This window comes from Penicillium longicatenatum (assembly GCF_028827895.1).
Source record: "Penicillium longicatenatum strain IBT 33135 chromosome Unknown contig_6_segment0_segment0, whole genome shotgun sequence".
NCBI classification, from domain to species: Eukaryota; Fungi; Ascomycota; class Eurotiomycetes; order Eurotiales; family Aspergillaceae; genus Penicillium; species Penicillium longicatenatum.
This window is the reverse complement of record NW_026643123.1, coordinates 4,534,899-4,549,530: the sequence shown is the minus strand read 5'-3', so window position 1 is coordinate 4,549,530 and position 14,632 is coordinate 4,534,899. Positions and strand designations below refer to the sequence as shown.

General features: G+C 49.9%; 6 protein-coding genes across 6 annotated transcripts; 4 read left to right on the top strand and 2 right to left on the bottom strand.

Annotated features, from left to right (window-relative positions):
• Positions 1 to 183: 183 nt before the first annotated feature.
• N7484_009887 (uncharacterized protein) lies at positions 184 to 819 on the bottom strand (the record flags this gene model as incomplete). Its single annotated transcript, XM_057120274.1, has 1 exon — positions 184 to 819. The coding sequence occupies one exon, from the start codon at positions 817 to 819 to the stop codon at positions 184 to 186; it is 636 nt and encodes a 211-aa protein (XP_056969829.1).
• A 484-nt stretch (positions 820 to 1,303) lies between these two features.
• Positions 1,304 to 2,666, top strand: N7484_009886 (UDP-galactose transporter HUT1; the record flags this gene model as incomplete). The annotated part of the gene is made up of 2 exons (XM_057120273.1): positions 1,304 to 1,527; positions 1,595 to 2,666. The coding sequence occupies 2 exons, from the start codon at positions 1,304 to 1,306 to the stop codon at positions 2,664 to 2,666; spliced, it is 1,296 nt and encodes a 431-aa protein (XP_056969828.1).
• Positions 2,667 to 2,905: 239 nt separating this feature from the next.
• On the bottom strand, positions 2,906 to 3,442 carry N7484_009885 (peptidylprolyl isomerase; the record flags this gene model as incomplete). The annotated part of the gene is made up of 3 exons (XM_057120272.1): positions 2,906 to 3,060; positions 3,127 to 3,229; positions 3,311 to 3,442. 3 exons carry the CDS (start codon positions 3,440 to 3,442, stop codon positions 2,906 to 2,908), a joined length of 390 nt encoding a protein of 129 aa, XP_056969827.1.
• Positions 3,443 to 4,857: 1,415 nt separating this feature from the next.
• On the top strand, positions 4,858 to 8,547 carry N7484_009884 (putative histone deacetylase complex subunit (Hos4); the record flags this gene model as incomplete). Its single annotated transcript, XM_057120271.1, has 2 exons — positions 4,858 to 8,289; positions 8,344 to 8,547. The coding sequence occupies 2 exons, from the start codon at positions 4,858 to 4,860 to the stop codon at positions 8,545 to 8,547; spliced, it is 3,636 nt and encodes a 1,211-aa protein (XP_056969826.1).
• Positions 8,548 to 9,034: 487 nt separating this feature from the next.
• N7484_009883 (40S ribosomal protein eS12) lies at positions 9,035 to 9,776 on the top strand (the record flags this gene model as incomplete). Its single annotated transcript, XM_057120270.1, has 3 exons — positions 9,035 to 9,037; positions 9,265 to 9,586; positions 9,652 to 9,776. 3 exons carry the CDS (start codon positions 9,035 to 9,037, stop codon positions 9,774 to 9,776), a joined length of 450 nt encoding a protein of 149 aa, XP_056969825.1.
• A 1,755-nt stretch (positions 9,777 to 11,531) lies between these two features.
• N7484_009882 (sterol desaturase family protein) lies at positions 11,532 to 12,578 on the top strand (the record flags this gene model as incomplete). Its single annotated transcript, XM_057120269.1, has 1 exon — positions 11,532 to 12,578. The coding sequence occupies one exon, from the start codon at positions 11,532 to 11,534 to the stop codon at positions 12,576 to 12,578; it is 1,047 nt and encodes a 348-aa protein (XP_056969824.1).
• Positions 12,579 to 14,632: the final 2,054 nt, after the last annotated feature.

The following is a 14,632-nucleotide window of genomic DNA, read 5'->3' as shown; positions in this document are numbered from 1 at the left end:
ATACCCGGTGGCCCATGATGTTTGTACCCTGTATAATCCTGGCGTATATATGTGATGCCGACCCTTCGCTTCTAGCAGATAATTTGTGAGCAAATAACGTCCAACCAATTGACGAAGGAATAATGGAAGATACATACCGTTGAGTTTGAACGAACCATGTCCAAGATGCAAGTGATAGGTCTCTTAGTTCTGCCGAGGTTTCACCTCACCCTCCTGCACAACATAGTACACCACAGTCCCGTCTCCACCCATGCCCTTGTCCACCATCGCCAACAATAAGCGTTGAGCGCCCCATTCCTTCGTAGCGACAGCTTCCTCTCTCTTTTTATAGTATTCATCCAGCTTCTGCGCCTTCTCAGCATCCACCTCCGGCGCCGCCCGCCCTTCCCCATCCTCGACAATCTTAGCCTCTGCCATTGCATCAAACGCAGATGCCATACGCCGCAAGCTCCATGACTGGCCCTGTGCAGTTGGGATTACGAAAAGCCTTTCTGGCGGAAGATCATCTTCGCGAATACCCTTGCCAAGCATGTAGAGCTGCTGGTCAGGGTGAGTGTAGATCCGGTTTGGGGGGATACCTGAAATCAAGGTTGGGGCGCCGGACTTGTCATTTTGGGATTCAGGGACTGGGTCTGTGGAAACCGGCGAAGCATCAGTGTCGTGAATTTGAAGAGATGTCCATAGATGCTGGTGTTGGAGGTTGTGCAGGACTTGGATTGTGGTTGCAGAGAGAGGGTTTCCGGATGCGGAGGCGGAGGCAATAAGTTTTGTGAGGGCTGATGATTCCAAATCGGAGCCCTCCGGCTGTTTGGATGTCATATTGGGCAATGAGATCGTCTTTTTGATACGCATTGGATTCGTCGGAAAAGAGTTGTGCAGAAATCGAGGAGCTGTCTTCACCGCCTACCTAAGGAGATCGAGTTGATCCACCGCTTTCCTCCGTGAAGAGTTTATTGGACAAGGCTGGGAGAGAATGGTTCATGCTCTCCTTTTGATCTACTGCTTTATCTTTTGATATTGGTGATGCTTTAGTTGGAATCAAGATCCTTTCAATGCTCCTATACTATTTCATCACGTTTAATTTGCAGGGGGCAAGTGGGGCCCCCTGGCGATCACTGATTACCGATAAGATGCGCGTGAACTAAGAACACATGGCATCATCTTTTTTTCTTTAGCTCCACTCCAGGGCCTCATAAATAAATATTTTCCGATCCCCTTGGGTACTCAAGCTAGCGCTCATACCGCCGAGTCTCTGGATTTAGCCTGACCTTCCCTTGAGTCTTGTAATCCCGACTACAGAACAATGGGCCGGCAAAAGCAAACGACGCCGCTCCAGCGAACCCCGTCGCAATCGATGCGGAATGAGGTCGAAGCACAAGAAAAACATACCAATGGAAGCGCTAATGTCTCTTCGGTTGTATCGGAAAGTGCGCCCGCCAAGGCCGCTGTAGCAGCAGTGGAAACTGTCGCGGAGACCCCTGGTCTAATGCAACTGCTCATTTGTGTCCTCGGTATATACGCCGCATTGTACGTTCCTTGCAAGGGCATGGTGATATGAGGCTCTGTGGAACTGCTAGAACTAATACGATAATAGCCTCTCATGGGGTGTCTTACAAGAGGCAATCACCACAACCAGTTACTCTGTGCCCGCGACAGCCGCCGAGCCATCACCTGCACCCGAACGATTTACATACTCGCTAGTGCTGAACACCATCCAGTCCTCGTTTGCCGCCATCACCGGCTTCGCTTACCTCCTGTTCTCCACGCCAAAGGGCCAAAAAGTCCCCTCAATCTTCCCCACACGTCGGATCCTCTTCCCATTACTTCTGGTCAGCATCTCTTCCTCGCTCGCTTCGCCCTTCGGGTACGCCAGCCTGGCGCATATCGACTACCTCACCTTCATCCTCGCCAAGTCCTGCAAGCTTCTCCCCGTGATGCTCCTCCACTTGACGATCTTCCGCAAGAAGTATCCGCTGTATAAATACGGTGTTGTCCTCATGGTTACATTAGGCGTAGCCACGTTCACTCTGCATCACCCTAGCACGAACAAGAAGGTGGCTGCAGCCGCAGATAAGGATAACTCTGGTTCGTCAATGTGGGGTATCTTTCTGCTGTCCATCAACCTCCTTCTCGACGGCTTGACCAACACCACTCAAGACCATGTGTTTACCTCTCCCAAACTGTACACCCGGTTCTCCGGGCCCCAGATGATGGTCGCACAGAATGTGATGTCGACCATTCTCACCACTGCGTATCTCCTGATTATGCCGCACCTGTCCCAAAGCGGTATCCTGCATTACCTGCTCCCGTTCCCGATTCCCCCATCTACTGGGACAGAGCTGTGGTCTGCAGTCTCATTCCTGCAGCGTCATCCCGAGGCCCTGAAGAATGTCCTTGGCTTTGCTGCATGTGGCGCTGTTGGTCAACTGTTCATCTTTTATACTCTGTCGCACTTCTCGTCTCTGCTGCTTGTCACTGTTACAGTAACCCGTAAGATGCTTACCATGCTTCTGAGTGTGTTCTGGTTTGGACATTCCTTGTCCGGTGGACAGTGGCTTGGAATTTCCTTGGTCTTCGGTGGTATTGGGGCCGAGGCTGTGGTGCAAAGACAGGAGAAGAAAGCTAAGGAACAAGCAAAGATCGAAGCGGCCAGGAAGGCACAGTAGGGTGTACAATTTTTCTTAGATTATAGGCGTTCATTTGCATTGATAAGTAAATGTAGAGTTTTTTTAGAAAATTCTCAATATACGAAGTTGATCAATTTACAAAATAACATTATAAGAGCTTGGTAGTCAATACGAATCAATCAGCACATTTAAATGAATCGTTATTCGAGGTCCACTGATGGATAGCATCGAGGTAGCAATGCTAAATCTGTAACATCTCCCAGGTCATGATCAATAGTCTATCTCCGGCCCTCGACCATAATAATGTGATACCCGTGGCCCGACTTCACCTCGGCATACTTGGGATTGCCGGTGGTACTGGGCTCCAGATCATAAGCCGCCTTCTCAAACGCAGCATCCAGGCTTCCACGGACTTTCCAACCCAGTGAACCACCTACAGACAGATTAGGTCCTAGTCAACAACCTCAGGGAACATGTAAAAATGAAAGATTGAACACACCTTGTCTCGCCTTATCCTCTGAAAATTCGCGCGCAACCTCATCAAACTTGACTCCATTACGCAGCTTCTCCAGTGCCTCTTCTTTCTTGGAGTGTTTCTCACACTACGCCAGATCAAATAAAGTATTAGACGCGAATCTTTCCAGCATTTATCAATCCAATCGAAGAAATATAGAGAATCGTACCAGAATGTGGCGGGCGTTGATCGCCGTCGCAGCCTTCAATTTTCCCTTTCCTGCATCGTCACCAGCATCCTTACCCTTGCCCTTTGCAGGCTTGGCTTTGTCACCGCCCTTAGCGTTGTTTTTGGGCGCCATGGTGGGTGTTTTGGGGATATGTGATCTTTTGGATTGGAGGGTTCAAATGCTGGTGAGGTGGGGCGAATGCCTGAGGCAGCATTGTGACGCGGAGAGCTACATTATACATATACGGAGGTACCTATCGGGCAGGAAGTAGCATGGGTGTTTACTGCATTAAGACCAAATTGACCTTGGAGATAGAGCTCTAGATTCGTTGATCATCGAGAGTCAAGGCTTCTTGCAAATATGGCATCTTGTACGAACATACACATGTGCACGTGGATATATATCGCTTACAGACTCTCATTAATATCGACTTTAGGGGTCGATGGTACCCGAACTTGAGATAGCGCGGATTACCTCGCTACCGGTGTACTACCCAGATGACCCAAGTACTCTAAATCTTTGATTTTAAGCTTAAGAGCAAGCGGGGACTTGTCGTATACGAGGAAGCGGGAGGGGGAAGCTCGAGGCTTTCTAAGCTTTCGATTGGGGTCCATGGCGGAAGGATCATCAGCTAGACAGCATAGCGTGGCGGCAAGGGAGAGAGCCTCGACGGGCCCAAAGCTAAACCTGGGTGGCTATTGACATATAATCGGCAATAGACTACGGAGTAGCTATGATAAGCTATAGCTGAGCACATCCCAGCTGAAAAAGGTGGAGAATTAAGGCGTCGATCCCGCTTTGTTATGCCAAACTTTCTTTCATGAAAGAAGATGCTTAGATTCAGTCAGATCCTACAAGATATGAGTGATGAATGGCCATTGTATAGTTTCAGTATGTATGAGTAAAACGACGAGCTCCCATGTGCTCGATAAAGAGGCGAAAGCTGAGTGGTCGCCTCGAGACGATCGCCACCTATAGTGGAGACTCTGCTGGTTTGGCTGCGTCCGGAATGATGAGGGTCCGTGCCGTGCCCGCAGACGGTCTTTTTGCAGTGAATTCAGACGAAGATTGGATTTTAGGTATTTTAATATGAAGACCGTAATAGTATTATTCGAAAGTTAAAAAATTGAAGGTCTAAAAGAGAAGAATTTGTAGAGTTAAGACGAAATGCGTTGAACTCCACAGGTGGCCAAGTCCAAGTTCCCTAACAACTTCCCCCCCCATTCTTTTCCTTCCCGTTTTCCCTTCTTCCCTTCCTTTCCCCCCAATCTTCCCTCAAAACCTTCAATCTTTCCCTCGCCTGATCTCTCCTCTCTCCCCCCATTCCTCGTTTTCGTTGTGGTATAATTCAACTTAATAATATATATATCGCCACCCAACCATCAACGCTTTCCTAATTCCAAAAAATCGAGGAATTCACTGGGGAGCCGGTCTTCCCACGTCTCACTCCAGCGTCTGCTTTGGCTGGCGTTGCCAACCCCCGACGGGACCCGGTCGCGACCTCCCAAAATGACGATCGGAATTCTCACACATCGAGTGCTATCGCTATGAGTGATGTCGAGGCTGTCTCACTACCCACTACCCTGGATGTTGGTGCCAATACGCTTGCGGCCGTGAAGGCGAACGCCTCAGGACCCCCTGGAAAGCCGACTTCGCCTTCACGACGCGCCAGTCTGGGATCGAATCCGGGGGTATTGGAGGACGACGAACAGGGTCCCCCGAGTCCAAAGGCGGATTCGGAGGCGGAAACTATTATTCAGTCCGGCAGAGAGTCGCTGTCCCCCGAAAAGAAACGCAAACACATTCGCCATGATCCACTACGCCAGGCCGTCGAAGGGGCTGACAGCATTCAGCGAAAGAAACCACGTATCAATGGTGACCGGAGGCATCCAGTTTCCCGGTCGCCCAGTCCCTCGGAGCGTGCTGGATCGCCCCCGTCGGTCGTCAAGGTCGAGAAATTCGAGGATCCTCTATCGGTACCACGCAATGTACTGGATGAAGCCTGTCTGAACCAGACAGACAAGCCACGAATCTATCGCAAGAGAAGTTTCAGTGACAGCGTGGACGAAAAGGGCGAGCGTCGCCGTGGCTCGCACGTTGATCTCAAACATGTCAATCATCTTCACCTTCCCCATCCCCCCAATACCCGCTCTCTCTCCCCGTCGCGCCCATCGCATCAACGTTCTGCGTCGGGCTCTCAGATCCACTCCAAGAAAAAAGCCCCTACCCCCCTTCTTACCGGGTACGCACGACAGACTTCGGAAGACCGACAATCCACATCGTCGTCGGCGAGTGGTTCTCCGCTACCAAGTGCTCACTTACGCCGTCTGGGCTCTGGGGTGGGGGCTTCGGCGTCCCCCGCGAAACATATGGGACCAAAGAAGCTGCGCGACAAGAGTGGTCGGACTCCGCTCGCCAGAGCATGTGCGGATCGAAAACATGATCAAGTGGTTATGCGTTTCAACGAACGCCCGGAAGATCTGAATGTTCCCGATAATGCGGGTAATACGCCTTTGCAAATTGCCTCTCTCAATGGAGAGGCCTCGATTGTGAAATTCCTGTTGGATTCAGGATGTGATATTAATACCAAAAACATCGATAAGGATACACCATTGATCGACGCAGTGGAAAATGGTCATGTGGATGTGGTCAAAGTCTTGCTCGAAGCCGGCGCAAACCCTCGCACAGTCAATGCCTCCGGAGATGAACCATATGAGCTGGTGTCGACCGACTTGAACGATGACGAGTATGATGAGATCAAGAAAGCGCTTGCGGATGCGAAGGCCAGTGCACGACCAGGCCGTCGATCGGAAGAGCGAGTTGGGTCCGAAAGCAAGGGCCCGTCGTCTCGACGAGCATCTGCTGCTAGTCAATCACGGAGTCCCCCACCAGCAGGCAGTGCCGCCGCTAGTCGTCGCAAAACTGGCCGAAGCGAAGCGACACGAAATGACCTATTATGGACACAACCGACCCCGGAGAATCTCATGAATTTTGCTGCCAAGGGCGACGAGATGGGGGTTGTGAGCATTCTGAACGTTTTGCAAAAAGCGGACAATGCATCTTTGATCGCTGCCGCAAAGGGAGGTCACCACGACGTCCTATCGTTGATGTATGCCATGGGAAATGCGGACGCCGATCCAAATCCGCTACGTGGCGCTGGTCTCAAACCCGGTTACAACACGCCGATGTTGGCTGCGATAGGCCGAGGCAACACCGCCGTCATCAACCTCATCCTCAGCCAACCAGGCTTCAATCCTACCCGTAGATTATATGAAGACCGAACTTACTTCGAGCTCTCTCGATCCCGCCAAGGTGAGAATTGGGAAGACGAATACGATATTCTCAAGTCAGCCTACGAGAAATATCCAGGAGGCAGCAAAGGCCGCAAAATTGTTTCTTCGCCCCGCCAATCGCGCAAGGATAAGGACGAAAAACGATCTGCTCGAAGAGATTCATCGTCCCCCGTGCCCCGCCCAAAGAAATCCAATGATAGTCCCACCCGCAAACCCCGCCATCCCAAAGATATCGACTCCCTCAAGGAGATAAAGGAGATTAAGGAGAAGCGACGCGAGAAGGAACGGACCGGACTGCTCAGTGCTCGCGCCAAGTTGAACCGTGACGCGAATGAGAAGGCGCTTGCCAACTCTGACCATGACTCAACCCACCCTGACTCTGCGAAACCAAAATCTGCAGCTCCAGTGCGCAGGGACAGCGAGTCTAGTGGTGCGATCCGCCCTGATGAGATTCGAAAACGCCGGCTCATCGCCGGCCGCCGCCCTCAGGAGCGTGACCGGCGCCCAAGTCTCTTTTCATCCGATTCTCTATCTGGCCGCGAAGAAGCTCCCAAATCGCGCAATGAAGTTGCACCAGATACCAACGCCTCCCTCAAACGCATTCGAACCGAAGCGTCTCCCGAACGATCTCGCTCACGAGGTGCAGACAGTGATCGACTTTCACCCGAGTCTCGGAAGCAGAAGAAAAGGCGTGTTCTGGCTGATGACAAGTCTCCGAATGTTCCTAATGGTCATCATCGCAAATCCGAGGATACAGCTGATGCCGAGAAACCTAAACATCGTCGACCTCAAGCGGATGGAAACGTGGAGGTTCCAGCGCGCAAATCTGTGGAGTCGAAGAAGCCAGAGCCTGCACTTCTGAAGTCTGCCAAGGTTGATTCTGCCCATAACAATGGTGACATCAAACCAGAGCCATCTGAATCAGTCGAGAAACCCGTGGTAGATGTTTCGGCAGATGCGAAGAGGGTCGAAGTTGAGGCGGAAAAACGGCGACAGGCTGAAGCCAAAAAGGCAGAGGACGAGCGCATGGCGGAAGAAAAGCGCGTTGCAGAAGCAGAGCGTGAACGGGCCGCCAAGGAAGAAGCAGAACGAGCTGCCAAAGCTGCGCAAGCTGCGCAAGCCGCACGCGAGAAGGCAGAGGAGGATGAACGCAAGCACAAGGAAGCTGAACAACGACGAGCCAAACAAGCCGAAGATGAACGCCAGAAGCGGCTTGAACAGGAGCGAGCTCGCATTATGAAGATGCGTCGCGACCAGGAGATCCAAGAGCAACGTCGCCGTGACGCTCTCCCTGGCCGTCTTCGCATCTCTGCGGATCTAGTTGGCTCCAACGACCGCTATAGCAAAAGCCGCGACTGGCTGCAGAAGTTTACACCTCTGGTCACCGTATTCACTCGACAGCTTGAGCCCACTTGTGCTGCGGACGTGGCGGACGAAAGATGGATTCCGAACTACTTGGTTGTGCCTCTGCTAGCTACTAATGATCTTCAATTGTCGCAGTATGCTAGCTGGGAAAAACGCAAGGCCACTCCGACCCAGCGTAACAACCTCTGGCGATGTACTCGTCGTCACTTGGTTCACACAGATGACCCAAAGTACCGTGATGCGTCGTTTGGAGAAATTATGCAACTGGATTCGGAGACGGAGCCCAAGTATTTCGGTATGGAGCATGTGTTCTGGATCAGGGTAAGATTATTCACTGTTCAATCCGGTTTACAAGAAGTCGCTAACTCAATCCAGCTTTCTGATTTCATGGACCTCGTCCCCCACATCCCTCATCTGAACGGACTCAGACTCGACGACTTCTTAACCATGCACATCGATCCAGAGCCTTCGGCTTCGTCTGCTCAACTCAACGGTCACGCTCCGGTGGCCTTTGCTGAAACAAACGGCACCGGAATTCCCAACGGCCATGGCTATCCACGGGCCGGTACATATTTCTAGTCTTTTCTAGCCTCTTCAGTCCTTGTTTGCAGCGTCTTCGCTATCCAGGTTATGGCGCGATCGGCAGAATTCCAGCGGGGTGTACAGGTCGGATTCTGGTTGTACGATTATGATACCTTTTGCGTTCATGTAACGAATTTTCAATACTACTTTGATATAAGTTTTGGCTCTTGAATGGCCAAAATTTGCTCGAAACAACATTGCTTCTAATCGTACGAAGTAGAGCAAATTTAAAGCCTTGGGGATAGGGCAACTTTACAGTAAAGACACATTGTTCCGTATTAGGTAGGCGGTGAACCAATCACATGATGCATGATTGCGGCGGGGCATGACATAAGCGTAGGGCACACAGAGCGAAAATCGAAATTGAAGCCGAAAAATTCCCCGTGCTCTAACCAACCAATCTCCACAACACAAAATACCTCTTTGAGGATCTTCCGACATTTCAAAACATACCCGCTACCCAACAACCACAGTAGCAAGCAAAATGGTACGTCCGGCACCGCGATCGACTCTGTCAGTGTTGTTGGCAACTTGAACAATGTGAATGGATACGCCGTTGAGAACGAACGAGTTGCGCTGTCGCCGGCTGTGATCTCGTTGTCAAGCAACAAATTTTTGTCTTGAATTCTCAAACAGCACCGCCATGCCACTTGCTCAATTGCTACCACTGCCAATCTCACACTGTGTGACACCTCACTAACATTCATCTGATAGTCGGACGGAGAAGAGACCCAGTCCAACCCCCCCGTTGCCGCCGATGAGGTCGAGGTTTCCGCTGACGCTGGCTCCGGCCAGATGTCCGTCCTCGATGCTCTGAAGGGTGTCCTCCGCATCTCCCTCATCCACGATGGTCTTGCCCGTGGTCTCCGTGAGGCCGCCAAGGCTCTCGACCGCCGTGAGGCTCACATGTGTGTCCTCAACGAGGGTTGCGAGGAGGAGGCTTACAAGAAGCTCGTTGTCGCTCTCTGCTCTGAGCACAAGATCCCCCTGATCAAGGTTCCCGATGGAAAGATGCTCGGCGAGTGGGTCGGCCTCTGTACGTTACCCCTACACCGACTGAACAATTGTGGGAAAACCTTTACTAACGATTCTGTTTGACAGGCACCCTTGACCGTGAGGGTAACGCCCGCAAGGTCGTTAACTGCTCTTGCGTCGTTGTTAAGGACTGGGGTGAGGAGTCCCAGGAGCGCTCCGTCCTCCTTAACTACTTCCAGACCGAGCAGTAAATTAGTTTCTGTAACAAACAGGGCTAGTTGTGCTGTGGCAACGGTCTAGGGGTGAGACGATTCGGAATATCGAGGATTTTAAGAGAAGGTTGTGAGGGATGCATGGATCTAATATTCGCCGGGTTTTCTGGCGTGATGGACGGGCCCTGTTAATTCGGATCTACCGCTTTATCTTTTTAACTCCTGCCATTTCAGGCTTGTGCTGTGCCCCGTTTGCTCGGGTGTGCGGTGCTGTGGTTTCCGGGCGTCTTAACTATGGACAAAAATCAACACGATGTGTGATGACACTATTATTTTCCCTGCTCGTAGTCTTCGGTAGACACTTTCCAAGCACCACAAGGGTATGTGCCGGCTTTCGATAGCCCAGTCATAGGGCATAGTGGGTTTCACATGAAGCATGAGGCAATTTGCGGACTCAATCGCTCTAGGCTCATGGCATTGAATGTCATCTTGACTTGGCACTGGCAGGGTGGAAGTACTGGTCTCTGACCCAAAGCCGGGGTTAAGCCGCTTTCGTGTTCTAAGACTCCAGTAAAGAAGTATATCTTCGCAATAATGTCATTTGATGGCTTTGACTGTGAAGTAGACACTGGTCGGTTCACCGGATATTAGATTTGTGACTGGGTTCAAAACTGCCCGAGCACACTGGCTTTCAACTGATTGGCTGTTTAGTGATGGATAGAAGGTGGTTGCCACTTTCATGCTCGAGGGGATTCACCGGCTGCGAGAATCCTCTCGCCAGGCCTTGAGTCCTATTTCTGTTCGAGTGTTGGTCCGACGATATGACGTTGAATACCATGTATCCCAAGAGAGGTGAACATGTTTGTCTAGCTTTCACCTGATGACGAACGCTAACATGGCTCGTCCGCTGCTATCCAGTTAAACCCGAAGCAGCCAAGTATCCCCGCAGGTGACAAAAAGGTATTATGACTGTAAACAATGGGTAGTCTAGAAAGTTCGCTCGACTCTGAGTCCGAGAGGCAGATGAACTGGTCTCGCCACGTTGAATACAATATATTCGACTCTGATGTAATTATTTGGTAATCATCTAATTATAGGCGTTCGTGACAAGCAGTAGTTCATGGCAAAAACGTCAGGGACAGTAAATTCCCCTTAACTTAAAAACCTTAGTGGTGTTTTTCCAACAGCATTGAATCTATGAAGTATGGATCGTCGATCAAAGGTTGGATCTGGACTATGCCCAACTGGGTAATAACGCCCCGAGTGGTCAATAGGCAGATAACGTAATCCACCACGCCTCGGTATCAGATGCACTGACCTTAAATTCAGCAGGACAAAATTCAACCTACCCACTGCTTTTTGGGCATTCTCATGTGAACAAAGCGTGGAGAAGCCGTTCGGAATCTTAAACTGTTGGGAATGACCTGATTGTACATCATTTGGCCTTCATATGATTCCCCTTCGATGGCTACTATTTGTTAACTAAACTCCGCCGCTAGCCTGAATAGGTATGAAGATAGTCTAAGGCGTTCTATGGGTCGTTTTAGGGGCAAATTCTGCTTCAATACCATCCCACTATCCAGTGTGAAAGATGATAAATCCGTAACCTAGCGATGGAGAGAAGTGATCGGCGTACGCCTCGGTTCTCCACGAGTCTTTCGCTGCCTACATGACCCACCTTCCCATGTGTTGTTCCAAAGGAATGAAATAAATATAAGAATAACCGGTGGACTCCGTGGGGTGAAACCGTGAGATCATCTTTTCAACCATACTTCCTCTACACTGCTGGTTAAAATGGGCGCCCCCATGCGTAACCCTAAGGATTCCATGACGTCCACCTGGCGTTCATGGGATCGTTCACAGTGGACATCTAGCCACTGGCTTCTCGAGATCTTGAATGTACACCACGTTGACCTGAATCAAAAGGTCCCAGTCCATCAGAAAACAGACAAGGTCCCATATGCACCAGAGTTACAGTTTCACCGATGGGTCCTCCTCCACGCCGTCGTCCCACTGGCCCTCCATCAACTCTACATCAACTACGTCGGCTACCCCTCGGTATGGCTAGTCTTCATCTTCTACAGCCTTGCACTGGAATTCATTGCCGTGCACGAAACCCATGTGCTCCGTCGTATGGGCCACACGATCGGATTCTTTGATGGAGACAAGCACGCTCGCGATGGTGTACCAGACGTGGGTGTCCAAAAGACGGCACGATCACTTTTATCGGTCATAGCGCTCCGGCCAATGCTCACCACATTCCTCACCTACCGCCCTGATGAAGGCCCATCCTCCATGAGATGGGGATGGGTCATCTTCGAGACTGGCATGTATGCGCTTGTCCTCGATTTCTGGTACTACATGCTTCACCGTTCCGCACACGAGATGGAGCATCTCTGGCAATTCCACCGTACCCACCACTTGACCAAGCACCCCAATCCTCTGTTGACCGCGTATGCGGACACGGTGCAGGAATTTATTGATATTGTTGGCACACCATTTATCACGTATGCTACGATGAAGCTGATGGGATTTCCCATGGGCTTTTATGAGTGGTGGATCTGTCAGCAGTACGTGGTGTTTACGGAGGTCCTGGGTCACAGTGGCTTGCGGATGAAAGCTACTGCTGTGAATCCCTGGACATGGCTGCTACGGTTATGCGATATGGACCTTGTGATTGAGGACCATGATCTTCATCACCGCAAGGGCTGGAAGAATAGCCATAATTATGGCAAGCAGACCCGGGTATGGGATCGATTGTTCAATACAGATATTCCTCGGATAGAGGGATATGAGGAAAATATTGACTATGTGAACACCGCGGAGTTACCTTTGATTTAATGTTTGTTGATGCTTATAAGTGGGATGCTTTGGCGGTTGGGTTTGACGTCGTGATGAAATGTACTTTTCACTAGAGCCTTCACAAGAGGCACAATTATGATACTTGCTATTGTTAAAATATATACGTGAGTCTTTGATCGAGTTTACCAGTTTATTCTGAGCTGGCCATTCTGTCGGTGATTAGTACTTCGTAGTGGAAAAGCCATATTGTACTTTATACCGTGAAAAGGGAGACCAGTTCTTGAGTGGTGTATTGCTTATTTTTGTGAATGTGTATCTCCACGATAGGGTTCTGATGTACTAGAAACTGAATAAGGTCAAATGTACCTAATCTATGCGCTCGCCAGTAAGTGGTACATCTTACAGAAACCCAGCTATGGATTGTAAGGCCATCAGTGAGACAAAGTGGCGTAGCTGACCCTTTTACAAACCTGGTGGTACAAGATTTAGCAGAGTTTTAAGCGCCCGTAAATCGTTCTCTGAAAGCTGTTAATTGAGTTGTTTCCATAAGCTCCATCTAAGCAGTAAGATACTTCATGGTCGAAATGAACCCTTCTTCGCCCTAAATGATCCTTCGATTAGCTTCCGATCTTATCTAGATCTCAGCTTGATATTACAAACTTGGGTCTCTTGTGGGGCTTTAACCGATCCTCGAGCGTACAAAAGATGATTAAGATTCTGGAGAATAGCTAGGGGCCCGCCAAAAGGTTGCGACTATCGAGGGTATTTAAGTATTTACAAAACCTAGATGGACGGCTTTCGTGAGAGGTATTGAGAGTTTTCCTAAGGTAAAAAAAAGAAAAGCCATGTGGCTTAGAAAAAGGCAAATACTTCTAGAATGCATAGTAGAAGGGATGCACTCTATTGGTCCGGTTTCAGAGCCTCGGGTTACACGGCATTAGCCAGGATGACGATTTACAATTTAAGGCCCCCAAAGTAATGGCGTAAAAGGAGAAGACCGAATGGTTCGCAATACTCTCTCTTAAATTCAGGTCACTCCTTTCCTTTCGCTCACTGGGTTAATCTCTTCGACACCTCTATTGCAAATGCAATGATTCGCTATGGCGGTATCCTCATATTTTATTTGCTCACAGCAGTGAACTCTTTCGTCTGTTACTACCCAGATGGCCATAGCGAGCAGTCGCTTGTGTATCAGCCATGTCCTGGATCGAACGGTGGGACGGGCATGTGCTGTGCCACGAATCGCACGAATCCGTCTGGGGGTCACCTTAGCGCTGGGCTGACCGCCGATATGTGCCTCGAGAATGGTCTTTGTATGAATACACATACAACTGATGATGGGTCAGTTTCAACAGATTATTGGCGGGATCAGTGTACGGTTAGCGACTGGAGCAGTGGGAGGTGCTTGGATGTTTGCTCTAATGGGATGGTATGCCACAGCAGGATATCTTCCTTCGCATTCCAAAATTATTATGTCAGCCTCATGTATGGCGCATTAAGCTAACAACTTATATTTTCTGTTAGGATGGCGCTTCCGATGGTACCGCGCAGATAACCCCTTGCGATGGTACGGAAACTTCTGAATACTGGTGTTGTGGCCTTCTCAACACTACGTGTTGCGGCACCTCTGCTGCGATTTCTATTGCTGCGAACCTTTATAAAAGCACATCAACATCGAGCTCATCCAGCCTAGGAACTTCCTCCACATCGGCCATAACCGCATCCTTATCCGCTACTCAGACAAACAGTGCCAATCAAATAACAAACACTGCAGCTTCAAATTCTTCAGATAACTCTGCCAACTCTAGCAATCTGTCTTCGGGGTTATCATCAGGAGCAAAAGTAGGAATTGGCATAGGGATTGGAGTCGGGGCGGCTCTAGCGGCAGGCTTGTTATTGTTATACATACAGAAGCAACGAAAAAAGAACTCAAAAGCCATGGATTTCAACCCTACTTCTACCGGATATATCAACAAGCAACCGCGTGAGCTGGATTCGGAGGCTATTGGGGGAAATTCCGCTTCCCGAGATTTGATCAGTATGCCGAGTACTAGGCATGAGCTCTATGCAGAACTGGCATCAGATAGGTGAAG